We start from the raw sequence: 27,996 nt of genomic DNA, 5'->3' as shown, positions 1-27,996 counted from the left end.
TCTAATACCGGTAGTCTAAACTCGTTATTATTTAAGTTTTTTTTTTTAATAAACTTGGATTCTGTCTCGCCACTGTATCAGGAAGGTGAGTCTGCTCACGTAATCTGTCGACGCCCACTCACAAGCACAATATTACAACTTCGAGCAAGTGCTTCTCACATTTACACAGACATGACATAAAGACTGGTGATGGAGGACCTAACCTCGAATTTCTTCTTTGCTCTTCTCGTCATAAGTAAGTACGCTGCTTGATTAAGAGTTTTTTTTGAAGAGCTGACTGTGCGGAGTTTTCCGAGCGTCGATGGCCCCAAGAATGCAGCCATCGACGTGGTGTTAATTCGGTAGTTGGTCCGGACGCACCTATGCACAAAATATCACGTTCCCTGCTGAAGAAGAGAGTTTACAGCAAGTGGAGATATTGAGCGTGTTCTATATTTCATGTCTCGGCAGTGTGTATGGCATTGCTTTGTGTGGTGATGATTATTGGGTTATGTATCACAACGTTTTATCTTTGCTTTAGCTTGATAGGGATTAGAATTTGAAAATAACCTTTCTATCTATATCGTTTTAACAACATTTATGACTTGCTATCGATATGTTGTTGTTAATATACGTTGCAACAGATAGCTTATTTTGTAAGTAGGCTACATTGTAAAATTGTTGCAGTAACGTTTGTCATATTCTATTAAAGGAGTGGTTTGCAGTGTGTTAAAGTAGGCCTACAAATTTCAGACCTGGTATAAATTACCAGGAGAAAAGTTTTCTCAATCAAAGTTCTTCCGAGTCCATTGGCCATTCGCATACCAGTGATTTATACTTTTCGAACACAGTTGTGCGGGCGAACCAGGCATGTTTCAGCTTGCGCAAACCAATGACGGTGCTGGTGATGATGGTGCGGCAGCACACGCGCAGGCGAAAATTCCGTGCCCTGAGGGCAGCAAGTTGTCTATCAACTTTGGATTTTGCCTATGGAGAATGGTTTATAGCCCGTACAAACAACGTTTTAAGCTTGTGGGTCTGTTTCTTGGTGGTCTGACAAAATCCCAAAGCGGTTTAATCGCTAAAGCTTCCCCAAAGAAAACCAAACTCATGACAGAGGGCTATTTGGCCTACTTGTGTCACCAGCTCCGCGGTAGCCTACATGTTAATTTGACATTTAGATTCAAAATAATATATCCAATATACCAAATGTTCTTTCCCCTATCGTTACTTCTCACACTTTTAAAAGGGATCGATCCCTTATAAATGGATAGGCCTATGATGCTTTTTAAACACTCCTTATAACGGTCAGTTATGAGGAGGATCCAATTACCGTCGGATAATGATTTCAATACCCCTATAGTGTCATAGCATTGACTCTTTTCTTTAGTTGACAGGATCTGCAGCACTCAGTCGTTCAACATTGGCACGGCAGATCCCAAGATTTTCAACGGACGCGTGGAAGAAGAGTTTGGCTACACTGTCCAGCAGTTTAAAAACCATCAAGGAAAATGGTGTGAATCCAAGTTAATCTCAATGTCACTGATGTATATAAAAATAGTTATTGATGATTTATAACATTTTATTCATCGATGTTATCGCCTACTGTTGGATCACAGGAGGTCTTTGTTTTCATCGATTCTATAATTCATGTCATGCCAACGAGAACAATCATTGTATACTGATATGTTATCAAGAAATGTCATATAATATGACAATGTTAATGGCCTGTTAAAGCAACTTGGGGATTTGTACCTGAGGCCAGGGAAATCCCTATTCCCCTGATCCTACTTGCTAGAAATACCAAACAATGCAACATACTATACCACTTCCTAGAGTTTAGCCAGATGCATACGTAGGGAGTGATTCATAATGAAGTCTCATGGAAACATACATACATCAGTACATTTCCCAGCTAAAGTCTTCTACTAGATTTGCAAGCTTAGAAAGAAGGAAGTAACGAACTTGTACAATTTCTTATGACGTTATTACTAATTCTGTCAACAACACTCCCTCCCTGCCTCCCTCTCTACTCCTCCTTCGCTCTCTCCGTCAGGCTGTTGGTGGGTGCACCTTGGGGTGGATTCACCAGAAACAGGAAAGGGGATGTTTATAAGTGTCCTGTCTCAGGTCCCAGCACCAGCTGTGACAAGCTCAGGCTGCATGGTGAGCAGAACCTGCTGTTTACTAAACTCACCTCAGTCTGTACCAATTATTGCACATCAGGTTATTTTCTCAAAGCTTAGTCATTGTAAGAAAGAAGTTATTGAGTGCTCTGTGAGTTTAGTAGAGAAAGGCCAATCCCCAAAGCCTAACCGGGTTAATATGGGTCTGATTTTAGTCAGACAGTGGTTAAGACAGCCTATAAAGTAGCAAGTAGCCAGCCAGTAAAATCCTACATTTTAAGGCACGACAGCATAAATTATGAGCTTATTATGTGTGGCAAAACAAATTCTGCAAAAAATGTTGAACGCACGTCTTTCACTGCCCTCAGATTACATGATTATACCAAATGTGAAGAATGTTGACACAAACATGAGTCTGGGTTTGACTCTTACCCGGATGCCAGAAACAAAGGGTTTGTTGGTAAGTCTGTGTGTGTGGGTTTAAGTGTGTGTGCGTGCGTGCATGCGTGAGTGCGTGTCTGGCGTGGCTGTGTATTTGAATGTTTGTTGTGAGGGGACATCTCCCAAATATCCAAAGATATTGGATGCTACAATACCCTAAGATGTCTCCACCTTACATGTGTACTCTCTCCTGTGGGTCTGTGTTACAGACGTGTGGTCCACTTTGGGCTCAGCGCTGTGGCGATCAGGACTACTATCCAGGAGTGTGTGCAGAACTCAGTCCCCTCTTCAATACCCAGCCCGCCTTCTCCCCCGCTGTCCAGCGTAAGACCGCCTCTAATGCTATGAATGCTTAAACATTGGAGAATAGTCCGTAGTCAGCACTTGGTACACAAACCCACCAGGGTATCTGCCGGGCCCGAAGCTCAAGGCCCAGTTTGGCCTTCACCGAAAGTTGGTTGTTTATTTGTTTGATTTGATTTGAGGTTCATCAGGGACACTACAACATCAATCGTCATTTTAGTTCACACTTCAATGGTGATGTGTCAGAATTTTACCAAGAGGTTTATTTACATCTGTAGTTACATTTATATGTAAATACATTATGTCCAAAGTTGCGGGAAATTACGTCATTGCAGCAAGGGAATTTGATATAATGCCCCATTGTTCATCGCCTCTCACTTCCTGTCACCTAGCATCAGTAATACATTTACAACGTCCTTAATTCGGCATAGCACATATCAATTGTGTCGCTTCTCACATGACAGGCTGAGACAGTGAGGAGGGAGAGCCAAAGTGAATGTTGAACTTCGGATTGTGAAACAAAATAGACAAATTGTACTTGTGTATATACAAATGATTAGTGTTTGAGTTACTATTCCTAAATTACTGTTCAATGTCCCTTAGTAAAGGGAAGTTGGGGTTCCAAATATTGTTAAGTATGTATGTATATTCAAAACAATGTAAATAAATATAAAGTCCCGTATATTGTTGAATAAGGATGAAAGGAAAATAATACAGGCAGGGGGTGTCTACATACACATTAAATAATGATACTGTAGCAAACTGTGCAATAGTGGGTTTAATTGATGGTCAGGACTCGGCTTAGCCACCAGCCTGATGCATCCCGCCTCACACACTACTTCCAAATTAAAGATAAGTAACACTTATAACCTAAATGCAGACTCCAGCCGACGATATTGAGTAAATTATTGTTCAATGTCCCTTAGTAAAGGGAAGGTGGGGTTCCAAATATTGTTAAGTATGTATGTATATTAAGTCCAATATATATATTTTAAAACAATGTAAATAAATATAAAGTCCAGTATATTGTTGAATAAGGTTGAAAAAAACAAAAAAAAACACGAAGTGGGTGACTATGTCTAAAGGCCGAGTCAGGACTCGGCTTAGCCACCACCATGACGTATCCCGCTTCACACGCTACTTCCAAATTGCAAATAAGTTACACTTATAACCTAAATACACACTCTGGCGACGATATTGACTGGCGGCCAGCTGCCAGTTGCCATTCCCTGGGGGAGGTTCCAACAGAGAGTAGTCTATACTGCTGCTTCCTCGTTATGCCCACCACACACATCTGTTGTGGGTCTTTTGGTTGAGCGGTCCCGCCCCCCTGTTTGCATCCAATGCCATGCTAAGGGACCCTCACACAGCTCATGTACAGGCACTTTGTCTTTTAATACAGATAATATTGATGATCACAAATTCAGATGCAGATACAGAAAATGTTGATGGTCCAGCATATACAAATACAGATAATATTGATGGTCCAACATATACAGATACAGATTACATTGATGGTCCACCATAGTATACAGATAATATTGATGGTACCACATATTCAGATGCAGATGACATTGATGGTCCAACATAAACAGATACAGATCAAAATTGATGGTCCAATATAAACAGATACAGCTAACATTGATGGTCAAACATATACAGATACACATAATATTCACGGTCAAAACAATCAGACACAGATAGTGGTGTCATTGCACATCCCTAGTGTCCATGTTATTGTTGTCAGTTCATCAGAATCAGAAGGCTTTATTGCCGTGTGAGTTTGCACATACAAGGATTCCTTTCTGGTATCTTATCAAGTATAACATAAGTACAAAATACCCTTTAACTGCAAGTGGCCTTTGAATAAGTATCAAATAAATAAACTATACCAAATACAAAAATCTACGACTGTGCTCATATCATGATTGTATCTACCTGTCTTTCCATCCGTAGCTTGCGGGGGTCCTATGGACATTGTGATCGTTTTGGATGGTTCCAACAGCATTTATCCATGGGGTCCAATGAATATGTTCCTTGAGAAACTAATTCCTGCCTTGGACATCGGTCCTCAAAGCACACAGGTCGGATTCTTTTCCCTAGCAACATTTTATTTCTATATTCATTTTACGGGTCGTTCATTTTTGCCTATTTACACCCAGTGGTTCGTCCACCATTTCAGGTCAGTGTCATTCAATATGGGGTGAGTCCCCAATTTGAATTCCGACTGAGTGACCACAGAACCAAAGAAAGTCTCCTTGCTGCAGTTACCCAGATCACTCAGATGTATGGAGACCGCACCAACACCTTTAAAGCCATCCAATACGCAAGGTTAGCTTCTCCTGGCTTCTATGACGTGGAATCCTGGGTACACAATTAAAAGAACGGATGAAAGAGTCGGATGACAGATCCTTCATAATTCGAATGTTCAATCAAAGGGAGAAGTATCGATTGTACGACTGAGTTTCAAGAAATGACACTATAATGTCATTTTTGTCACACATCCATGAGCGCCAATGTATAAAGCTGTGGGGAGGGAAAAGCAACAGTCTGCACATGGAAACCAGGAACCAAAGTCCATTCTCTCCCTCAGCGAGTGGGGCTTCCATCCGAAGAGCGGGGCCCGTCCGGAGGCCGCCAAGGTGATGGTGGTGGTCACCGACGGCGAGTCGCACGACGAGGCATTAAGAGCCAACACCATTGACAAGTGTGAGGAACTAGGAATCACCCGCTTTGCCATCGCTGTAAGTCTTGAACCCTGTAGACCGGGCTCTTGCTCAGCCGTTGTAGACACCTCCATTCTGAAGCCGTCTGCAATCAGATAACAGTTAGATTGACTGATTGTCGGATTGAAGTCCGTTGGTTGAAACGCTAAAAATGTCGCCACACACCTTGGCGTTACACCATAAGTGTCTGAGAAGCAGAACCCTCTCTTGGAAGCAGACCTCAAAATCAATTCCCCGCCAGATGGAGCTGGTCTCATCGACACACACTATCGTGTTATACTAAAAGTGTTTGACAAGCTTCACCCTCTCCCGGTCACCGCTATCAACAACCGCGATGACCAAGAGAGGAGCCACAACGAGCTCAACACAAACACACACACACCTCGCCGCCGGTGTCGATTGGTCGAGATGTTGTAAAGGCACTTTTCAACATCCCACGATAAAGATTGCCACCTATGCAGAGTGGAATGTTCACAGACTGGTTGGCGGAGACTGGCAGAAATATAGGAGTTAACTCCTGTTGTTTTTAAGTGATGCTCATTTCAGTAACAACATGGTATTACAACGTTGACTATCCTATAAGACACATTGTCATGTTTAAAAAATGAACATGTTGGGTTCACTGGCCCTTTAAGGACAACACAATGCACTATGCAGCACCTTTACTAATTCAAAAAAATAAACGTCATTGCTGCCCATGAAACATCTGCTATTTTAGTTGTTACATGCACAATTTAATCCAATAAAAGGAGCAGTCCCTGCTGAAACTTGGTGAACACCAGTGACACTGAATCTGTTTGCACTGCTGGTTCAAACAGGAACACCCTTGTCCCAGAGCAGCTGTATACGTGACCATCACTATTTCGTTATTTTGCATTGAAAAGGGAATTATATTAATTAGTGAATATTCATTTATATCCATGCCATTAACGAGCAGGAAGGAAGAAAGGTGTCATGCTCAATGATGCTTACAGCTAGACTATGGGCATTTGATTTCAAACCCCTTTCAGCCAGGAGTCATTCAACTTTAGCTATAGACTGGAATGAAAGAGTTGTTGTCTTTCATTACTTTAACTTAATATAAAGATAATGATAACTGGAGGTCCTTTAAGTGTGTACTGATTTCTGCTCTTTCTTCATCTTTTCTTTCCATGTTATAGGTACTTGGCTACTACAATCGAAACAACATTGACACAAAAAACTTGATTGCTGAAATCAAGTCCATTGCCAGTTCACCTGTGGAGAATTTCTTCTTCAACGTGTCTGAAGAGGCAGCCCTTTCGAAGATTGCTGGGGCCCTGGGAAGCCGTATCTTCAGCATAGAGGGTAACACTTTAACCTCCCTCTTCCTGTCATTATATATGGATGTAATTGTCTTTGACCAAAAAATGCCATTTGACCTAGGCATGTGGAAACAAGCCTCCCATTGTGCAGAATCCCAAGAGGAAACTCATGAAAGACACATAAGGCATTCAGGCTTTTTGGGGCAATCTAGCATCTCTCATATTCCTGAAATATTTCCATGCTGACAACCCTGTCCCCCTTTTTACCCACAAGGCACAGGGAAAGTCGGGGACAATTTCCAGATGGAGATGTCCCAGGTTGGATTCAGCGCTCACTACGCACCTAAACAGGTACCGGGTAACGACTTGTAAACCTTTCTATATATTATATGTTTTCTTGTTTAGTGTGCAACATTTCCAAGTTTTAGAAAAGAGGCCGCATGGAGACAAGCCCTTAATGTTTTTCGATATTCTTCAATTTTGAAAATTTGCCTTTCTAAACTAGGACTCACATTAGTATAGGCTCTTTTGATAGCGCTGAGAAATGTTCCAAAATGTGACCCTCTATTGGTTTCTTCATGTGTCTTTGTGCCTTTAAGTTCACTAGGACCCCAGGAATGCACAAACACATGTACTGTAATGTAATAAACTGTCTGTATAGGTATGGTATTTACTGTTCTCAACCCTGACCTTCTCTAGAACGTGTTGATGCTGGGAGCGGTGGGGGCATATGCATGGAGCGGAACTGTTGTACATAAAACTGATTCCAAAGCAGATATCTTGCCTTTTTCCGCCTTTGAGAAAACCCTTCAAGAAAGGAACCACAGCTCCTTACTGGGTACGCAGTAGCACACCACACATCTATTTATGTTCCTCCTCATCAGACACCTAGCTAAATGTTTGGTGTGTCTTTAAGAAATAATGTGCGGCTTCAGCCACTATCTTTGCAGAGAAGATTATTATTGTTATTTTGTTTCCTTCCTATAAAGTACCTCAATTTCTCTTCCGAAATTCTTAGATGTGTCTGCAATTAAACTTGCTGAAACAATTCACCCCCTTAAGTAACATCTGACAAATAAGGTTCCATTTAAATATTGAATGTCCCAAACACTGCTATGAACATAGTCTTTCAGTAGTCGATCTTGATGCGTGTTAGTCCACAGCGAGTCCACTGGCCAACGTTTCCATGGTTACACTCCTAGGCTATGCAGTGACCAGCCTCAGCGACGGACCCAGGGAGTACTTTGTGGCGGGCGCGCCCCGCTCCAACCACTCTGGACAGGTGGTGGTGTACACCGTCGACGTGCAGAAGAAGGCCACCGTGGTGGACACGGAGAGAGGGAAGCAGGTATGCTGTCAATAGGAGTAGGTTGGGGTGTTGGTGGTGTTGGGCGGGGTGCTACGGTCAGTGGCACGCTGCGCTACCCCATTAGCCGGAAGCTACTCGCTCTGCTGGCTCTCTGGAATGTGCTGCTGTCGCGTTTCACTGTGGAGCCCTTTGAGGGGACGAATGGGAGGAGCAGTCACAAGGTCATCCAGGGAGGTAGGGCTGTTCTCGGCTACGCTTTGCGGAGTGGAATCTGATACGTCAGGCCCATCATCGACTGAATGTCAAATCGTATATCACATTTGTATAGGTATGCGGCACAATGATGCCTTGTTCGAGACCTTTTCGTTGTTTAATCAATTTAAATGATGTATGACTTCGCTCCAGAAGCCAAGTAATGCTGTGCTATCACTCATTTAGCACCCCCATCCTCCTACCGGAATATCCCGCTGTTACACACTTATTTTGCTGGCACAACTATTATAGACGACGTTGCCTATATGTCTTTCTATCTTAAGATTCTCATCGTCAACGTTCCGATGTCAGCGCTACAGGCCGCACATGAGTGGTCTGGTTTTATTTATTTATATTATTATGGCTTTCCAGCATCTTACGAGTGCTGATCTGGGGAATTCTTATCTGCTGATGTTGTATGCTGTAACGTCTTGTACGGTAGTCATCTCTACCACTACATCAGATGACAAAAGGGAATCGGCCAACCCACAGCGGCCGAGAATGTACTTTGGCAGAGCGCCCATTGAAAGACAACATACAACAATTTACAACCACAACCGCTGAACAAAAGTGCCAGGGGCTTAAGTGCATCATGGAAAATGTATTTTTTGCGTGCAAAGACCTCTCACTTCACATGTACCAAGCGGTCTGTCGGCAGGGCCTTTCAATGGAGTCCATGAGAGTGCTTCTGAAACATGCATGAAGTCGCACTGCTGCTGCTGAGGTCGATGAGTCAACCGCAGGCTTTCCCGCTTGTTTCAGATCGGCTCCTACTTTGGCAGCGCCCTGTGCTCGCTGGACGTGGACGGGGACGGCACGTCGGACCTCCTGCTGGTGGGTGCGCCCATGTTCATGAGCACGCTGAAGAAGGAGCAAGGCCAGGTCTACCTCTTTTCCATCACTAAGGTAAGCATGCTTCGCTCTGGAGTGTTGTCTATTTATGCCCGCCTTTAAAGGTGGCCTTCTATGCTATGTTGTCTGAGACACAGATAGCGTATAAGGCCACCTATACAGGTGAGCATAATAAGGATGCAGATGGGGATTGTTATGATGGCATTAACATCCCAATTAGTTTGACCATGTGAGTGAGGGCCCCCAAACTTCTGCCGACACACAACCAATAGGATTGCCAGAACACACTGCCAGAACTCTCTCCCTCTCTGTCTTTCTCTCACAATTATTTTTTTTGTCAAAAGAGCTTTATAGGTCGGTTAAGTTTGTACAATAAATGGTTAGCAATACAATAAAAGGACGCTTTAAAATGTATTTACTCTCACTCTCGCTCTAAAGGGAATACTGAACGAGCAGGGCTTCCTCAGCGGGCCTCCGGCCTCTGAGAATTCCCGCTTCGGGATGGCGATCTCGGCCGTCCCGGACCTGGACCTGGACGGGTTCAGCGACGTGGTGGTGGGAGCACCGCTGGAGGACCAACACAGGGGCGTCCTGTACGTTTACAATGGGCAGGACAAGACCCTGAACAAGGCCTTCTCACAGGTGGGACGCTCAACACAGTAGAGACCCTACAACAGGTTGGACGCAAGAGGGAAGCGAGCAGTCGCTACGATAGAGACACTGCAACATGTTCAATACCACACTAAGATAGCATGTCCACTTTATTCGGGGGGGGTCTGTTTGTAAGAATCGTCTAAGCTGAGCATATATTTACAGTTGAAATAGGAGGTTGGTGGCATGACTTCCATCCAATTTGTGTGAAAATGCCGTTTCCCTTCTGCCCCTCCAGAGGATCCTTGGCTCCGAGCTGGACCCCAAGCTGCAGTATTTCGGGAGGTCCATCGACGGCCACGGAGATCTGAACGGCGACACCATCCCAGACGTCTCCGTCGGGGCGTACGGGAAGGTGGTGCAGCTCTGGTTAGTTTATCAAGCACCCTGAGGTCATGACACAACAGGATGCTGACTAAGAATAACAACTTATTTATAATCTACCACTCTTAAGACGCTTTACATCTGTGTGTGTGTGTGTGTGTGTGTGTGTGTGTGTGTGTGTGTGTGTGTGTGTGTGTGTCGTGTGTGCGGGTGTGTTTTTGGTCTTCAGGTCCTGTGGTCTCGCTACAGTCACGGCCAAAGCCAGCTTCACCCCTGAGAAGATCAGTATTCTCAGTAAGCCTTGTTTAATCAGTGGACGAAAGGCATCCTGTTTCAGCACCAAGATATGTTTCACGGCTGTCTTCAGACCCAAGAACCAGATTGGACCCATCGGTAAATTGCAACACCGATTTAACATCATATTAAACACAATTCATATCTGTCTGTCGGTTACCTTTGTTGTTGCTTTAAATAAGCCTATTTGTTGATCGACACGCAATATATTTAATTAAAAACGGTTCACTGTTGTGTATTTTCTATTGTTGTTCAGATTTGGCCTACAACTTGACTCTGGACGCTGACTTGCAGTCTTCACGAGTGACGTCTCGGGGTCTGTTCACGCTGACGAACGACCGTCTGCTTTCTGGGGATGTCGAAGTATTAAAAGAACCTGTATGTCAAGACTACCAAGTCCTTGTACAGGTATGTACCTCCACAGTATTTATTGTGCCACAATGTAGGCACAAACTGCTTGGCGCCAACCAACTGCCTCATACTGTATGCCCTCTGTGGTTTTGTGTGTGGTCACATTAATCTATAATTAATATCCTAGAATAAATAATAACTGTGTTATATACTTTTCACAAATGCAAAAGAAAAAAAGTATGTTTCCAGGAATAATCGTATCAACAAAAATATATATTTGATAACGTCACACATTTTAAGGATAATTTTTGGACCATTTTCTGCTATTGTGTTATTGTCTTTCATACACCGTACCGCCTGCTTTTATACATTCTATATGCAGGTCCTTGAAAAGTTCTTCAAACACAAAGCATTATTATTGTTATTCATTCTCCCTTCTGTCTCCTCTGCTGTAATGCCCTCACAGGACACTCCAGACTTTGTGAACTCCATCAGTCTGCGGGTGGACATCGCTCTCCGGAAGAAACACTCTAACCCCGTGCTGGATGTGTTCTCCCCCAGTGAGTGGGAGTTCTTTGTAAGTCTGCACCGCAGAAGACGACATCCTTGTTTGTCTTAGTCATCGCTCTTTCTTCTCCCTGATTGTAGGAGTCATCGACCGACTCCCCTCGTCACCCATTCAGTTTATTCAGAAGTATGGCCCCTCTCTTTTGCAATCCTGATAAGTTGCCCTGTGTCGCCATAGCTACGCTGCACAGAACGTGTGGTCATCCAAGTTACTCATTGTCTCGATTACTAGGTTGACACATCAAAGGCTAACTCCCAGACCTTAGGCGCAAGGAAGCCCCCCCCCTTAGACACACACAAACACACACACACACCTTGGGTTTTTATTGCATCAACTGCACCCAACTGATAACGACAACTGATAATAACGTTTCTCTTGCTTTTTAATGTAGATCATGAACAAGTTATTCTGTTTTGTTACACACAAAAAGGAATCTGACAATTCTAAACTTCATACCCTCGTTCTGGTTGCAGATCCCCTTCTTAAAAGAGTGTGGTTCGGATAAGGTGTGTGTGAGCGATCTGTCGCTGAGTGTGAAGAGAGGACCGGAAGCGCCCAGGTGAGTCACACCTGGGTCCGTCCACGACCTGCCTCTCACTCTTAACACTCTTACACTCCCCCCATGAGAAGCGTAGCCAAGGCTTGTCCTGGCTTGTTGTGATAGGACCAATGAGTCAACAATCTCTTCTAGATGATGTCGGGAACTTTGCTTTTCAAAGTAATAGTCTGGGTATTTGCAGCAAAGGCATGATTGTAAGAGATTACTGTTATCTCTCTTAAATAAAACCATAAACAAGTCAGACTTCATATGACCACAGTGAATACAAGACAAACATATAAACAGTTAAATCTGAAATTGATTAAATTCGTACGCTTTAAATGATTAAAATCAACTTTGCGTAACGTCTGCAGTGCACCAAGCCGACCAGTGGGACCATTATATTGTGTGCAAATAAGGCTTGGTTGTTTAGTTGTGGTGAGAGGCTTTAAGTGGTGGATTTATTAGCATTGGCGGGACTTAAACATGTTCTTCCTATTGGTTATGAGTTTAAGTCTTGAAGGAAAGAGTGTATAGGAAAGTTAAAGCATTTTACTTTCCGGATAAATAACACCAACAGCACAAAACCATTTTGATTCTCTCAAAACCTTTTCAAAAGCACCCCCGGAGATGGTGTACACTACATTCAAATTCAGATGACATTTGTTGTCATCCCAATTTCTCATGGAAGCGGGGTCATGCCATGTTCAAGACATGTTGGACAGAAATCTGACACTTTGTTAATGATGATTACTTTGTTTGTTTCTTTATTTTTTTTACATGCATCATCTGAGACCAAACCGTCCTTGTATGTTATAGCATAACTCCTTGGGGTACACGGCACAGAGCCTGGGAAAGAAACCAGAGACTGCATGGGGCGGGGTGACGCCTTGTCTCCTGTCAGGTTATGGAGGTGTTCTACCGCAGAAGACTCATTTCTGCGAGTAGATGAGGCTTTCAGGAGTGGATTATGTATAAATATATACAAATATTGTGTATTTTTACAGTGGCCAGTCTAAACGGTGTTGCCACTTCTTTACAGTTTACTCGTGCTAGCCAAGTACGTTTTTCCACAATTACGCCCTTTTTGATCCTAACATGATTGGTTGAAACAAATATGAAGTGAAAGAAAGAGAAACACCGGATGCAACCTGTCTGCAATCAGACTGTAGTTCTAAATCTGAAGTCCGATTTATGAGACTTTCAATGTAAAATGCAGACACTATAATGTGAGGTCTTATGGTTTCAGTTTGGGCCCCATGTTGGTCAGCTACAACCAACGAGTTTCGTTTGAGGTGGCTGTGAAGAACAAGCTGGAGAACGCCTATAACACTCAGCTGCTGGTGGAGTACTCAAGCAACCTCTACTACGCCTTCGCCTCCAGCCCAGTGAGTTACAATACGATGCACAACGCTTCAACAACCAATACTTATCCAGGATACTGTTGCATTTCCCGTTAAAGCGGAAAGGAATTAACTTATCTGAATTAGTATATCCACCTTTATCCAAAAGGTGGATATACCTTTTGGATAAAGGGCCAGTGAACCGATAGTTTTTTGTTTTAAACATGGTAATATGTCCTTCTGTAGTCATCACCATAGTAGTCTATGCAATCTTGTCGTAAATAATTAAAAGTATTTTCGATAAAAAAGTATTTAATCTGCAGTTATCAATTACAAAAGTACAAATATACCACAAATCTAAAAGTGATTCATGGTTGCCATAGCGTTGCTAAACTATTCTAAAACCAAACGTTCTTTGTTTGTGGATTCCCAGAAGGACGGTACGTCTGTTATCTGTACCTCCACAACACAAGAGCTGCTCGTTGCTTGCCAAGTAGGATACCCTGCCTTAAAAACTGGCCAAGAGGTATGACCAAGAAACTATTACGTTTAATCTATGTGACTTAAAGAGTTTGTTTTTATTGACATCAAATATCCTTGTGTTATGGCTGCCTAATAATACACAGCTTCATATTGTTTGCCACAGGTACAATTTCTGATTCATTTTGACTTCAACCTTGACGAATTACATAAGCAAGCAGAGGTGATCTTTGAAGTGAAAAGGTACGCCATCATTGACCTACTATGTATATAGTTCTTTGTCGTAGTTTGGGGAAATAGGGAATTAATTACGTCTTCTGTTTGTTTACAGTGACAGTAAGGAAGACAGACCTTCAGACAACAAAAAAGATGTATCAATATCTCTACAGTATGATGCTGGACTTACTTTGTCCAGGTGATTAAACCCCCAAAAAATCCTGTCAATTCTTTTTTTATTATAGATCATTAATTATAATAAATTATTATTTATGAGATGATTATGACTATTAAATAATTGATCTCTGTGAGTGAATATTTAAAATATTTAAGTAAATTCTTTGGCCAATATTGCATGACGGCAAATTACTAACATCTAAATAACATCTTCATTTGTATTTTGTAAATTTCCAGCCAGTCAAATATCAATTTCTACGTGGTAAACCAAACCACTGCTGTGCAAACTGAGCTGAAGTCCCTCAATGACATCGGCCCTGAGTTTCAATTCTCTGTCAAGGTACAGTCAGCGGATCTTCTCTTAAAGGGGACATATTATACCACCAGGTGTGTGTGTGATTGGTCATTAAAAGCCGTTTTGAAAATGTAAAGCCTTTGACATCACAGGTGGGCGCGTCCACCTAGATGTCTGCTGGATAGATCAGTCTCCCAACCTACCCAGTGGACTGTAGCAAACGTTGCTCATCTATCCGTCATACATCTAGCTGGACACGCCCACCTGAGATGTCAGAAGCTGCACATTTTCAAAACGGCTTGTAATCGAACCTGGTGGTATAATATTTCCCCATTAAACAAACTAACACTCTCTTACTTTAGACAGGTTTTAAACAGACACATTCTGTCCCTTGTGCACACAGATCTCAACAGATAATTTCCCTGTGAACCTGCTGTACCTGACAATAGCTATTCCCATGAAAACCAAAGCTGGAAATCCACTGCTCTACATCACTGGCTTGAAGACGCAAGCAGTGAGTAACAGTACCTCTATAGTTTCTTGATATGTCCATCAGTGTAAGTCCTTATGCATGTATTCACGTTATATATATCAAATCCCTATTTATATATGGTAATTAACGTTGCCATCTATCATTCCAATGGAAGTATGCTTTTATGTGAGAAGATCCATGATCAGGTGGTTTTAGGTTTCGGGAGGTTGAGTGAATTGTGAAGTTAACTGTAGCATGACCTAACCCCCCTATGTCTGGACCCACACAGGGAGGTTCGACCAGCTGTGATTCCAGGAGCCTGGTTGACCCGCTGAATATCGGGGGGAAACCCAACAAAGTCTCCTTCACCAAGGAGAGTCTGAGGGGCCGCACAGTGCTGGTCAGTCCCCTGCATGGTCCAACCATGTTGGTTTAAATGACACCTTCATAAGGATGGTCCAACCATGTTGGTTTAAATGACACCTTCATAAGGATGGTCCAACCATGTTGGTTTAAATGACACCTTCATAAGGATGGTCCAACCATGTTGGTTTAAATGACACCTTCATAAGGATGGTCCAACCATGTTGGTTTAAATGACACCTTCATAAGGATGGTCCAACCATGTTGGTTTAAATGACACCTTCATAAGGATGGTCCAACCATGTTGGTTTAAATGACACTTTCTTAAGGATAATACCTCTGTGTTGATTTATATGAAACCTTCTTAAGGATAATACCTCTGTGTGGATTTATATGAAACCTTCTTAAGGATAATACCTCTGTGTGTGGATTTATATGAAACCTTCTTGAAGTTGGTAGAGAAAACCTGAATGTTAGTGCCTGATGGTTTTAAATAAAATGAATGACTTGATGACTTACAGGACTGTAAGTCATCTAAAGAGAAGAAATGCCACGTGGTCAAGTGCATCCTGAAAGACATGGAGGCCAAGAACCACTACTATGTCAACTTGACAACAAGGATTTGGAGTGGCACATTTTCTTATGTAAATATATGTAATAATAAATAGTTATTTATCATTATATGATTATAATTATATATAATAATGACATTATGAGTATAATTTAGGATATATTTGTATATTTTTATTTTATGCATATAATATATATATGTGTGTATATGTATGTGTGTGTGTATGTCTGTGTGTGTGTGTGTGTTTGCGTGTGTGTGTGTGTGTGCATATGCATATGAATATGTATATACTCTATGTTTACATATACATATTTGAACGAACATCCTGTTTCACACAGGCTACGTTCCAGACTGTCGACCTGACCTCTATGGTAGAAATTGAGAGTTCCCAGCCCGATCTCATCCTCATCAACCACAGGAAGTTACCAGTAAGACCAAATTGGATTCTTTTTCGTCAATCAAATGCAAATGACATTGTTTTTAAACTATTGGTGCAAAAAGGTTAAAAAATGATACAACAAAATATAATCAAGTTAAGTTTGTTCTCAGTTTAATTTATGAAAGACAGTCGACATAGTGTAGACAGTGTTCTTTTGTTCGCTCAAAAGCATGTTCCCGTATCCTAATTTATACAATGAATAATGTTATGGTCAATTAAGTTTTCATCTGATGAATGTTGATGTTGTTTACTCATGTTACTCATTTAAGAGAGTAATTAATTATTTAAAAGTGAACCAAACAATCATCAAATAAAACAAATATCTCACCTTTCTCCTGTCTTCTCCTTTTCTTCCCCTAGGTGACGGTAACGGTCAGTAAACCTGGAGAGATAGCTGATGTTCCAGTCGGGGTCATAGTGGGCAGTGTTATAGGAGGGCTACTGCTGCTTGCACTTGTTGTTGGTCTGATGTGGAAGGTGGGCATTTATGAAGGCTCTCCCAAAATATGTATTTGTTTTGTTTGGATAATGAATATCAATTCATTATAGCTTGAGAATCAGACAAATCTGCAAGCACATGCTTTATTTGCTCTGGTAAATGTATCTGACCCCCCTCCCATTCAGACAGATTTTCCAGCAGACCTGACCCAGGGAGGGCATATCACAACCGTTTGAATGATATGGGGCGGGGTTGATACAATGACTATACGTATATAGGAGGGTCGTGAGGCATTTTCATGAACCAGCAATACGGCTGCCACTGATGTGTCACGTTTCGTTGCGCTGATTGGTCTGTCCCTGTTGATAATGTTCCTTGAATCGAAAATGAACAGAGCGATCCAGACTCATTTGCATTTGCAAATTGATCAGGCAAAATTATTTATGGTCCAACCTTGACTTACCTTACTTTTTTAAATGCTTTATAGCACAATAGCAGAAAAAAAACACTGAACCTAATAATTGTCAAGGATTGTTTGATTGGGTTTTGGTTTAGGGTTTGGTTTTAGGGTTAGGGTTTGGTTTTAAAGTTAGGGGTTGGTTTTAGGATTAGGGGTTGGCATTAAGAGATGGTGTTAGGTTTGTTGTTAGGGTTTGGTTTAGGGTTAGGGTTTGGCAATAAGAGATGGGGTTAGGGTTTGTTGTTTCGGTTTGGTTTTAGGCATCCCGGCTTTAATCCAAACACTTTTAATCCAATCCATTATCTTTGTTTACCTCCCTAGTTTGGATTCTTTGAAAGGAAGTACAAGAAGATACAAACGGATGCGGCTGAGGAGATGGAGCTCAACGCCCCGGAAGATGAGGGAGACCTATGAGACGATGGAGAACACGTTCTGGGTTGGGTTCCATCAGAGCTCCCCACAGGTTTTGTGGTATATGTAGCCAAGACAAAGGCCGAATAAAGGCACATTGTACAATTGGATTTGGGGCAAACCAGTGGTATACATGAGGGTTCTGGCGCCATGTCTGCGGGGCTGAAGGATGCTCCAGATCTGTGGATGAACTGCTGTTCATTGTAGCTGTCTTTCATCTTGATTGTATATTGTTACATTGATGCAAAGCACTTGATTTTCAAGGTGCATGTTTTTTGGTTGTTTTGGTCCAATAATTGTGTTTGATTTTTTTTCACGTCAAAATTACAGGGATTTAGATGAATTTATTCAACTTTAGGCAGAATACTTGTCAGTTTAAAAATCTATGCATAACCAAATGGCATAACATCAGAAAAGTGCGTAAACCAATGTATCAAAATTTACATTAAGATAGAATAGCTTTAAAAAAAAAAAAAAGATAAAATACACAGGGCGCACAGCTATAAACGGGGAATTATGAATATATTTACAAAGTGAATATATTTGTGTGCAATAGCTTGCGACTACTGTTAACCAAGTCGGCAAGTATTTTTAATTGAGAAAGTGTTGTATGGCTGTACAGTCGAGTATTTCTGAATTGAGAAAATGTATTTTACGGCCTTTTTTATTATTATTTTGTACGTTTTTTACATTTTTAATTAAAGGTACAGCTTTGGAATGTTCTGCTAAATATTTTTGTAAATATTGTTGAATTTTACAGCATAATCACATGACAATGTGATGAGAGTTGAGAGAATTTTTCGTTCAATGCATAATGGTTGTTCTCCTCAACTCAACTAAAATTATTTAAGTTGTAACATTAGCTAACACTGTTGGCTGACCCAAGTTTTGTAAATGTAACTTTTTCTTTTAATTCACATATTGAACTGCAAGGGGTCAACAACAGTAAACTCTGTGCTTCTTTAAGAAACTGCAGCCAATACAGCTCTCTTGGTGTCCAAAGTAGCCTCAGCATTTTGGTGTTTTTGTTATTATGAAATATTTGCAAAATGGAGGTGAGCTCATCTTATGTAGAGACAATGAAAACAATTGTTAAGTTGCTTCATTTTGTTCAATTGTGTGCAGTTTTCTATTTCAAACTGGAATTATCTTCCAAAAATCTGATGTGAATTGTTTTTAATGTTTTTTAATTGTATAATAAACAACTGAATACATTAGCACCACGTTCCACTTTTCAAGATGTTGGCAAAAATTGCAAACATTTGGCGTTATTTATCAATTGGAATAGCTTGTCGGATCGATTGGATCATGCATCTTTCAAAATCCGCCCACACTGCAATGATCTGCGGCCTCGTTTGTATGGCCTCTCCACTAGATGTCAGTGGAGTACAGACGTAATACTAAATTTTAGCAATTCATTCTTCACTTTTAGTTGACTGCTCCTAATATGCTCCATGCGTTCTTGTAAATCTCCTGTTATCAAGTTTTTTTCTATTATCAAGTTTTATTAGATCTAGGCTTAGGTATTTTACAATTTCAGTTCAGGCATTTTTTGTTGGAAACGTGTTTTTACTAACATACGCCTACCCCCTTCGGCCCTAATGGAGTCCTTAGCTATGAAAGCAATAGATAATACAATTAATGGCTGCCATGTTTCAATTACTATAAAAAGCAACCACCAATTTACTAAAGCTAAATGCAACATTCGCTTTTTCTTTTTGATAGTATGCCTACATGAACTGTTAAAGTAGTAGGCTAATCTGTTGATTATTTCAGAGTATTAAATGTGAATGTACAATTAGGCCTAGTTCCAATGAACATTTTAAGTGGAATATATATTATAATCTAAGAATTCCGTCCACTCATTAAATGGGTCTATCAATTGACCGGACGAATGTGTTCATGAATTATGCTATTTAATCAATAACCAATTTAAATAAAAACAAAAACGTTTTTCTTTTCTAGACTACATTTTGAGGATGAATAAATCTACTTTTTTGTAATTGGAGACACTTTATACAGCCAATTGATTCTGAAACATATAGGCCACCCTAATTGTTTATTAGTGGGCCTACACATATGTCTAGACATTAAGTGTTATCTTATACACATGCAGGGCAACTCCTTGAGTTTCGGACGTATCATTATTTAAATGCTGCGAAAACACATTTTGTTTTTCCCTCCTTCAAATTTGTCCATAAACAGTATTGCAAGCGGTTGTCCTCGCTATAATATGTCCTTAACGAGATCAAAACAAGACGTGTTGACGTTCTGACGCACTGACTCGCGCGTGTAAACAGAGCCCCGCCGCCACGTACGTAAAAACACACTCACACAAACACACACCCACACACACTACGACGCACGTAGTGGCCACTAATAAAGCGAGCTTTTCACACAACAATCAACATTATGACTGCGCTTCGTAGTTTCAAGAAGCTTTGAAATGTGAGTATTAAAGTCCAGGGATGCAAAACTTTTTGCTTCCTCCAATCGATCCATCACATTGTGAAACTTACAGTTCCAATAAAAGGTCAATTGATTTGTGCTCTCCCGCCACCACAACACACGTCATATCCCGTGTCCCGCTGCAGAGGTCGCCCACGGGCTTCTCGAGTGCATCGGCGTTACATCTCATTCAATGAAATGGAACACCCTGCTCTCCTGACTGAAAAGCCCGTCGGAAACCGGCTTGATTATATTTAAAAGCTTGACCCGGGAGAGAAACCTAAACAACTGTGTGGTCTAATATTAGACCGCGTGTAGGGCCACTATGACATCCATGTTTACCTCGTGTCAATGTTTAAGTAGCCTACAGTGAACCGGAAGATCAGAATGGCAATATAAACAGGACTATTAGGGGGGAAAACATTACTTATTAGCTTTTAAAACATAAATAACGAATGAGGCTAATCCCATGCCCGCGTCGACTATGACATAGTGGTCTTTTACAAATTAAATATTTTTGAAAGTCAAAAAATTGTGAAAATCATCTTTATTAATGACTTATGGGGTGTTTTGTTTACGTTAGCGTGGGATTAGACTAACCTCTTTATCTCATAGGCTCCTTACGTGGACGGAGATGTGTCAAACACACCCTCGTCTAATGCGGCTAATGCATGGCATTCATTGTCTATAATTACACCAGGTTGCAAACACCATTAAACTCAAAGTGTGTCGTTATGTGCACTGAATTCCTGCATGGGATCTGTTCTGCTGCTTCTGTGTCAGTGTCATTACTGTTCGAGCGCGCGGAACCCCCACGGGGACTAGTTTATTATAGCCTATGAAGTCGTAGCTTGCATTTTTCATACTTTTTTTTGTATTATTATGTCGCAAGAGAAAGTTGCTTCTAAAGATGTCACCTGATTGTGATTGAAAGAACTTTGGTTGAGGAAAAAAAAAAGTCTCCCCACCCCCACGGAACAGAAGACCGCCCACCAGAGATAGTCAGCCGAGACCCTTATAGATTTAAAAAGAGAGGCAGCATTCTCAGACAGACACTTATTCAACAACACTGCCACCTGAAGCACAATACTTTTTTGCGCTGCGTGTGTCAATACGTCGTTCACTTCGCCTCTCCTTTATGTCTAGGATGCTGAACCTCCACTTTCATCCCGGCATGATTTTATTCTTCATATGGCTTTGTCATCTTATGGAAGATCAAAAAGTTCAAGGTAAGGACCTTAGCTGTATTATTTCTGCTTGTATTTGGCAATCTTTTGCGTTTTAGGGGGAAAGTTCTGCTTGTGGCATCTCCAGCCTCAAGTGTGTGCAGGAGTGTTGGATACGTTGAGACCCAGGGTTGTGTTGTAAGTTTTAGAAGAGGGGTTTTCATGTATTGCTGTTGATAAACAGTGTACAGCAGACCGTTGATGCGTAGCGTCTGTAAAACAGGTGCCCATATGGGACACTTCAAAGTGAGAGCAGGGCAAGTTTTGCGGTCCTGCTCGGAACTGCTGTCCTGCCTCTCTTGTCGTCTTGAAATAGTAAGGGCAGATTTACACAGTATCTGAGAAAACTCCACAGAATGCTCTTTAGAATAAAAAGCATGATGTAAATGGCAAGATTGACACTAATGGAAATGTATTAAACTTTCGATAAGTAGAAATCCAGGATTGTAAAAAGAATATTGTTGGATTTCGAATTATCCAAAAAGCCCACTGGTTTTCGAGAGGTCCATATTACATTTAAAATAGATGTTTAAAATCCTGAAATGATGGAATGCTGCTTGCTGATTTTTTTTATACTTGGGTTTCGAACATGATGTCACCAACATTATTCAGATAATCGCTATCTTTTATATGTCGTTGTAACGACTTTGGCATCTGTTAATCATCATCACCCCTGGATAACGCACTGGAGACGTGCTCCAAACGGAAAATAAGACGCATTTCCATTCTTTTTTCAAGTTTCTGCATGGCCTGGGCGCTCGTGAAGAAAATAGGATAATCTATTATAAAAACAGTCTAGACGTCTAACTGGCCTAACGACATGGAATCACAGTGACTTACAAGAGAAAAAAAGGGGGGAAAGGGGGGGCTTAGCCTATCCCTACTCTTGGATCCTCGTTAAGCGCTGTCAGTTTCTCTCTCAGTGGTGGACGCCAGACAGGATAGGCAAGTGTTAACAGTCTCGCGCAAAATCAGACAAAATAGGCCGTCTGGGATAACGCGAGGCAGCACGTGGTGGTGGAGGAGCGCGTCTGGGTCGCGCGCCGGCGCGTCCAGACGACGCATGCGACAACTAGGTCCGTTTTTTATTTATTTAATTTTAATTTATTTTGGGGGGGGGTCTTTCTCGTTGTTTTTTAGCTGGCAACTGCTGGCTGCAGCAGGGTAAGAACGGGAGATGCCAGGTGCTGTACATGCCAGGCATGAGCCGCGAGGAGTGCTGTCGAAGTGGCCGGCTGGGGACGTCATGGACCGAGGAGGACGTGCCCAACAGTACGCTCTTTCGGTGGATGATTTTCAACGGCGGGGCTCCCAACTGCATACCTTGCAAAGGTGGAGGTGCACTCGGTTTTTTTATTATCTTCTCGTCGATAAATATAAAAATATGCAAATGTATATGCCGTTGAGTTTTGTACCATTATTTATTAAAACATTTTGCGTCTTCATTTTATCTTTAATTTAAACTTCTCCTTGTAACACTTGTGAATGTCTTTGGTTTCAGAAACCTGCGACAACGTCGACTGTGGACCTGGCAAGAGGTGCAAGATGAATCGGAGGAGTAAACCACGCTGCGTGTGCGCCCCAGACTGCTCCAACATCACCTGGAAAGGACCAGTGTGTGGCTCTGACGGGAAGACCTACAAGGATGAGTGCGCATTGCTCAAGTCAAAATGCAAAGGCCACCCCGATCTGGACGTCCAGTACCAGGGAAAGTGCAAGAGTAAGCTAACAAAGTGATCCCATGTTTTTGTGTTTTAAACACTTCCAGCCCATGACATAGCCTACTAAACCAAACTAGGCTACACACACAGAACACCTGCATACATTGTTTTGCATTTGTATTTGTATTGTACACAATTTTTTCATTTCACACAGTGACAGTGGAAACAACATCCTTCCCTAATCGTTTCCTCTTCTCCCTCCTCTTCGACTATCTTGACAGAAACGTGCCGCGACGTCCTGTGCCCCGGCAGCTCCACGTGCGTGGTGGACCAGACGAACAACGCCTACTGCGTGACATGTAACCGCATCTGCCCCGAGGTGACGTCGCCCGAGCAGTACCTGTGCGGCAACGACGGCATCACCTACGCCAGCGCCTGCCACCTGAGACGGGCCACGTGTCTGCTGGGCAGATCCATCGGCGTGGCGTACGAGGGCAAATGCATCAGTGAGTAGTGGTGTACTGTAGACACGCCGGGGCCACTCAGGCCGTGGGAACACCCAGGACCCACTGTGTGAGCTGATATCAATTTATTTCCAGGGCCAACATTCCACTAAAAGGGAGGTCTTTTTTGTTCCCCCCAAACAAAGATCGCTGACATTTTATAGTTTCCCGATGTTGCTCCCCCAAGAGCAGTGCGTTAAGAGAAATAGTTGGTCAGGGGCCAGGCGGTTACACAGTAATATATTAATATAATGCTCCGAGATCTGCATCGCTGTTCACACACGAGCGGGTCCACACATTACAATGAAACATTACAATGATCTGCGTGTCCCCAGAGCATTATTTACATTTCACATCGTCCCCGAACCAACATAGCAACAACAACAACAACAACAACAACAACAACAACAACAACAACAGAAACCAACGCCACAAAGCGATGAGCCAAACACTTGAGATCCATCCCGCAAAACACTAGAGGTCCATCTATCCTAACCAAGGATGTTTTGGGTTTCGCCCTGTGTTTCCTCCCCCCCTCCCCCCCGCCCTGCAGAGGCCAAGTCTTGCGAGGACATCCAGTGCAGCACTGGGAAGAAGTGCCTGTGGGACGGGCGGATGAGTAGGGGCCGCTGCTCCCTGTGCGAGGACGCCTGTCCCGAGAGCCGCAGCGACGAGGCGGTGTGCGCCAGCGACAACGCCACCTACCCCAGCGAGTGTGCCATGAAGCAGGCCGCGTGCTCTCTGGGCGCGCTCCTGGAGGTCAAGCACTCAGGATCTTGCAACTGTAAGTAAAAAATACTGAGCGAGAAAGAGAGAGAGAGAGAGTGCGCGCGCGCGAGAGAGAAAAACAAAACGACAAAAAAACGAAAACAGAAACACAGCCACACACCCCTCCTCCTCCTCTCTGAGCAAAAGACAATGTTGTCCATGCTGTTTTTCCCTGTCAAGTGTACCTCCCGGCCGTTCTTTCTCCTCCTTGACAGCCCCTCCCAGACCCTTTCCCTTTCCTCCACCTGTCCCACACAACCAACCGCCCCACAGCTTAAGCAAGCAAAAAGGACTTGGGAATGGACAACCTTTGCATGACATCATGTGTTGCTGGCTTTTGTTTTTCTTTCCTATTTTTTGCTACACAAAAGTCGATAGAATTATAAATAAATGAGCATTCATCCATAGCTGAACTTAGTCACTGGGCTTTATTGAGAGTCTGGGACGGATTAACTGCCTAAAACTAACATAGATAATAAAGGAGACTAACTTTGATTTGCCTTGGAACAATCCTGAGTCTAGTTGAGTGTATTGTCATGCTAGTGACCTGCCTAAGCAGGTTGCCTTAAACTTCATGCAGTTTTTTGGTCAATAGTTTTTTTTTAGTGTATTATTGTGGTAGTGGCCATACCTTTACAGCGTGTAAATCCATGGTCACATTTGTTTGTTTTTTATTTAACTGTTAAAGTGTTTTTTCTTTACTTTTTGTTGTTGCTTTTGCTTCTGGCTGTGATCAATCAATTCAAAATGCACTGCCTCTTGTGACATACATCACACTGCCAAAATGCCAGTAAGAACCTAACACACGTAAAAAAAACCACTAACTTGTGCATAAGGTGATTGTAACATTGGTGCCATTCTAGACATAATGAATTTTGTGTCCTCACAAACACTACCTATAGAGAGACCCTTGTGAGCCATTACATAGTCTGCAAAGCTGGGGGCCACTCATAAATGTGGGTGAGAGCCTCAATCCATTGATAAAGTTACATTCCAAGTTGCAAAGGAACTGAATGTGTGATTATGATCCTCATATTATTTTATAAGAGTCGTAAGTACTGAAGTATTTGCCTTAAGGTGCAATTTTTCTCTAAGGGACCAACTTTATAATCACCTCATGAGTTAAAAAAAACTAAACCTGGCAGATTTTCAAGTATAGGCTAAATTAGCATAAAAGCTTGTGGATGTAATTTTATTCTTGTACATCTCAAGGTCTCATTGGCTGACAATAATTGATTGGGCTGTGTCTGTTGAATGTGTTGTCTGTCCAAATATCTATGAAAAACAAACTGAGCTGAACAACACATGGTTGATAAGGGATTGCCTGTATTTTTTATATTGACATTTGCTTTTGCTATAGTCTGCTTTTTTCCATGTTTGATGTAAATCGCCTCTTTAGAGAAAAAAAGAAAATACCTCAGAACTGTGTTAATGACCTGCTTGCTAAGGTCCGGTTGCGACACAAAGACTCCTCCCTCCCAATAATAATAATAATGATGATTATTCTAAGGATAATCATAACGATAATGAAACAAGCAACGTCTAAAACACAAGAGTGTTATTATGTGTGTATGTCTGCTTTAAGGAATCTGGCTAAAATATATCTGAGCCACTGGAAACTTCCTAACTAGTTCCTCTCCTCAACACCTGGCCTTCAGCCCATTCCATCACACCCACCTCCTTCTATGTCACAGACCTGACTTGATACATTATGTAAACGCTTAGTTGCATAATCTGCAATTCCGCGGTAAATTGTAGAGTGCCAAGTCGCTTAAACCAAACCTGATCCTTCCCTTGACCGCGTGCATGGCAACACACACATTTGCACACACACACACACACACACACACACACACACACACACACACACACACACACACAAAAAACAAACACACTCGACAGACACACACACACACACACCACACACACACTCACACGCACACACAGACAAGAAAAACTACAGGCTAGATGTATTCTAGACGCTTTGCTTCACTCTGTGCGTAATATTTTGAGCTGTTGTGGTCCATATTCATACAACAGCTCACGTATATTCTCCCATGTAGCCATCACCGAAGACCAGGAGGATGATGAGGACGATGAGGACTCAGACTACATGGCATATGTCCATTTATCATCTGTACTGGATGGATAGGCCGCCATCACTAAAAGGAACAGTCCTAGGGCAAGGAATCATGTCCATACTGTACATTATGTGTATGCTTATTTATTTTTAAAGAAAAAAGGAAGTATACATATAGTTCAGTCTGCTAGATGTTTATTTATACTGTGTTTTTGTGTTTTATAATTTATACATTTACATTGTCAGGCTTACTATCTACCATGATATATTGTGATACCACTCATGTTCCCCCCCTTTTTGTTATTATCCCCTTTCTCTTTTTTATCATGAAGAAATATATATGTCCAAGGAGAAGCAGTGTTATTTATTTGTCATGTTACTGTGTACGTAATGAAAAAAAAGTCTTCTGCAAGCTGTAAATTGCATTCCCTGAGCTGTAAAAATCTGCTTGTTTCAGTCAAATCTTTATCACAGATGTTTATGTCACACATACGTAAATGCATGTTTAGGCTGTGTGTTTATTTATTGGGAATATATCAATCATTTTATGTACAGATGTGTTTCTGGTTTGTTTACAACTCATGATAACTGACCAAAGGGATTCTCTCAGTGGTACTGCAACGATGCATTGTGAACGGTAGGATTGAAAGTAAAAAAATCTAAAAACAAAAAAACAAACGCTCCACTTCTTTGTTGTTAGCCTGCGAGTTAAAGTTACCTTTAGATGTGTATCTACATGAAGGTGTCAACTTTTGGACATTGTTCACTAGTATTATTTTTTCTTCTCTCTCCATATTTGAACAGAAAGGAGATGTTGGACAAATTGTGATTCTTTGGGAAAACGTGTGCCATTAACATTTGAGTGCTGTCTTTTTGCCAATGTGCTCCATATTGCTCTTGCAGAGCTTAACTCGTTTATCAGCAGTTCATAACACTATATCATACTTCATCACTGGTTCTTGCTTTTGTTATCAGATTGCATTTTTATTTCAAACAATCACAATAGAAATACAAAATTCTGTTATGAATATATAGTTTTGTATTTTTTATGTAAATGTCACATGTACATACAAAGTTTGATGGTATTTGTACAGATATGAAGAGTGAAACAATAAATTTTTTCCTTATACTTAAACTTCCTGAACTGTCTTGTTTATTAACTATAACTACATAATTAGAGACATACTTGAGATGAATGAAGACTTCAATCACTTTAAATTAGCATACATGTCTAGCAAGAAAATTGTACACAAACAGTTGGTAAAATATATTGTAACTGTGTAATCTTGGAGAAGCAATCTTGAAATACCACAAGATCCTAGTAAAAAGCGGAAATGAGTATAAAACACAGATTGGTCATGATGACTTATCAAAAGGTCTTATCCAATAATATGACTAGTGTAATGATTCTTGATTAATGAATGATGCTGATATGTAGGATCCCTGAAAGGGATCCTACATATCAGCAAACAGGCAAACATAATGAAAAAGCAAAATACTTTATATAAAATGACGACTATGACGTAAATCTCAGAATATCCCATTGTTTTATGAAATAATGTAATGCAGTGACATGCACTGTTGCTGTCGTTTAGTACACACCCAGTAAAATACTACTTTTTGGTAGTGATAGATAGTGATGGGCCC

The 27,996-nt window shown here is 41.5% G+C and overlaps 2 protein-coding genes across 3 annotated transcripts; both read left to right on the top strand.

Moving 5' to 3' along the window:
• The first annotated feature begins 133 nt into the window (after positions 1–133).
• Positions 134–18,883, top strand: itga2.2 (integrin, alpha 2 (CD49B, alpha 2 subunit of VLA-2 receptor), tandem duplicate 2). Its single transcript, XM_079751122.1, has 30 exons — positions 134–235; positions 1,370–1,493; positions 2,036–2,145; positions 2,474–2,565; positions 2,756–2,870; positions 4,806–4,933; positions 5,032–5,180; positions 5,443–5,593; positions 6,736–6,901; positions 7,133–7,209; positions 7,558–7,696; positions 8,061–8,206; positions 9,182–9,325; positions 9,710–9,913; positions 10,161–10,291; positions 10,476–10,639; positions 10,797–10,948; positions 11,358–11,468; positions 11,933–12,018; positions 13,247–13,385; positions 13,774–13,866; positions 13,987–14,063; positions 14,152–14,235; positions 14,451–14,553; positions 14,912–15,022; positions 15,270–15,380; positions 15,865–15,987; positions 16,253–16,342; positions 16,714–16,830; positions 17,574–18,883. The coding sequence occupies exons 1-30, from the start codon at positions 190–192 to the stop codon at positions 17,664–17,666; spliced, it is 3,576 nt and encodes a 1,191-aa protein (XP_079607248.1). The 5' UTR covers positions 134–189; the 3' UTR covers positions 17,667–18,883.
• Positions 18,884–21,173: 2,290 nt separating this feature from the next.
• On the top strand, positions 21,174–27,445 carry fsta (follistatin a). Of its 2 annotated transcripts, none has more exons than XM_079754493.1 (6): positions 21,174–21,340; positions 22,478–22,669; positions 22,839–23,057; positions 23,280–23,504; positions 24,055–24,285; positions 26,333–27,445. In XM_079754493.1, the coding sequence occupies exons 1-6, from the start codon at positions 21,250–21,252 to the stop codon at positions 26,419–26,421; spliced, it is 1,047 nt and encodes a 348-aa protein (XP_079610619.1). In that variant the 5' UTR covers positions 21,174–21,249; the 3' UTR covers positions 26,422–27,445. The 2 variants fall into 2 exon arrangements, with proteins under 2 accessions (XP_079610619.1, XP_079610618.1); XM_079754492.1 differs by having other exon boundaries at positions 22,478–22,675.
• The last annotated feature ends 551 nt before the right edge of the window (positions 27,446–27,996 follow it).

The sequence above is a fragment of the Pollachius pollachius genome, assembly GCF_949987615.1.
Source record: "Pollachius pollachius genome assembly, chromosome: 1".
NCBI lineage: Eukaryota > Metazoa > Chordata > Actinopteri > Gadiformes > Gadidae > Pollachius > Pollachius pollachius.
The sequence above is the reverse complement of the archived record's forward strand: the minus strand, read 5'-3'. Positions and strand labels throughout refer to the sequence as shown.

Coding starts and splice junctions, on each gene's coding strand:
- itga2.2 (XM_079751122.1), top strand. CDS start 190: ATGGAGGACCTAACCTCGAATTTCTTCTTTGCTCTTCTCGTCATAA. Junction 4,934..5,031: donor TCGGTCCTCAAAGCACACAG/GTCGGATTCTTT, acceptor CCACCATTTCAG/GTCAGTGTCATTCAATATGG. Junction 11,469..11,932: donor CCAGTGAGTGGGAGTTCTTT/GTAAGTCTGCAC, acceptor TTCTGGTTGCAG/ATCCCCTTCTTAAAAGAGTG.
- fsta (XM_079754492.1), top strand. CDS start 21,250: ATGTCTAGGATGCTGAACCTCCACTTTCATCCCGGCATGATTTTATTC. Junction 23,505..24,054: donor GTACGAGGGCAAATGCATCA/GTGAGTAGTGGT, acceptor CCCGCCCTGCAG/AGGCCAAGTCTTGCGAGGAC. Junction 24,286..26,332: donor GCACTCAGGATCTTGCAACT/GTAAGTAAAAAA, acceptor TCTCCCATGTAG/CCATCACCGAAGACCAGGAG.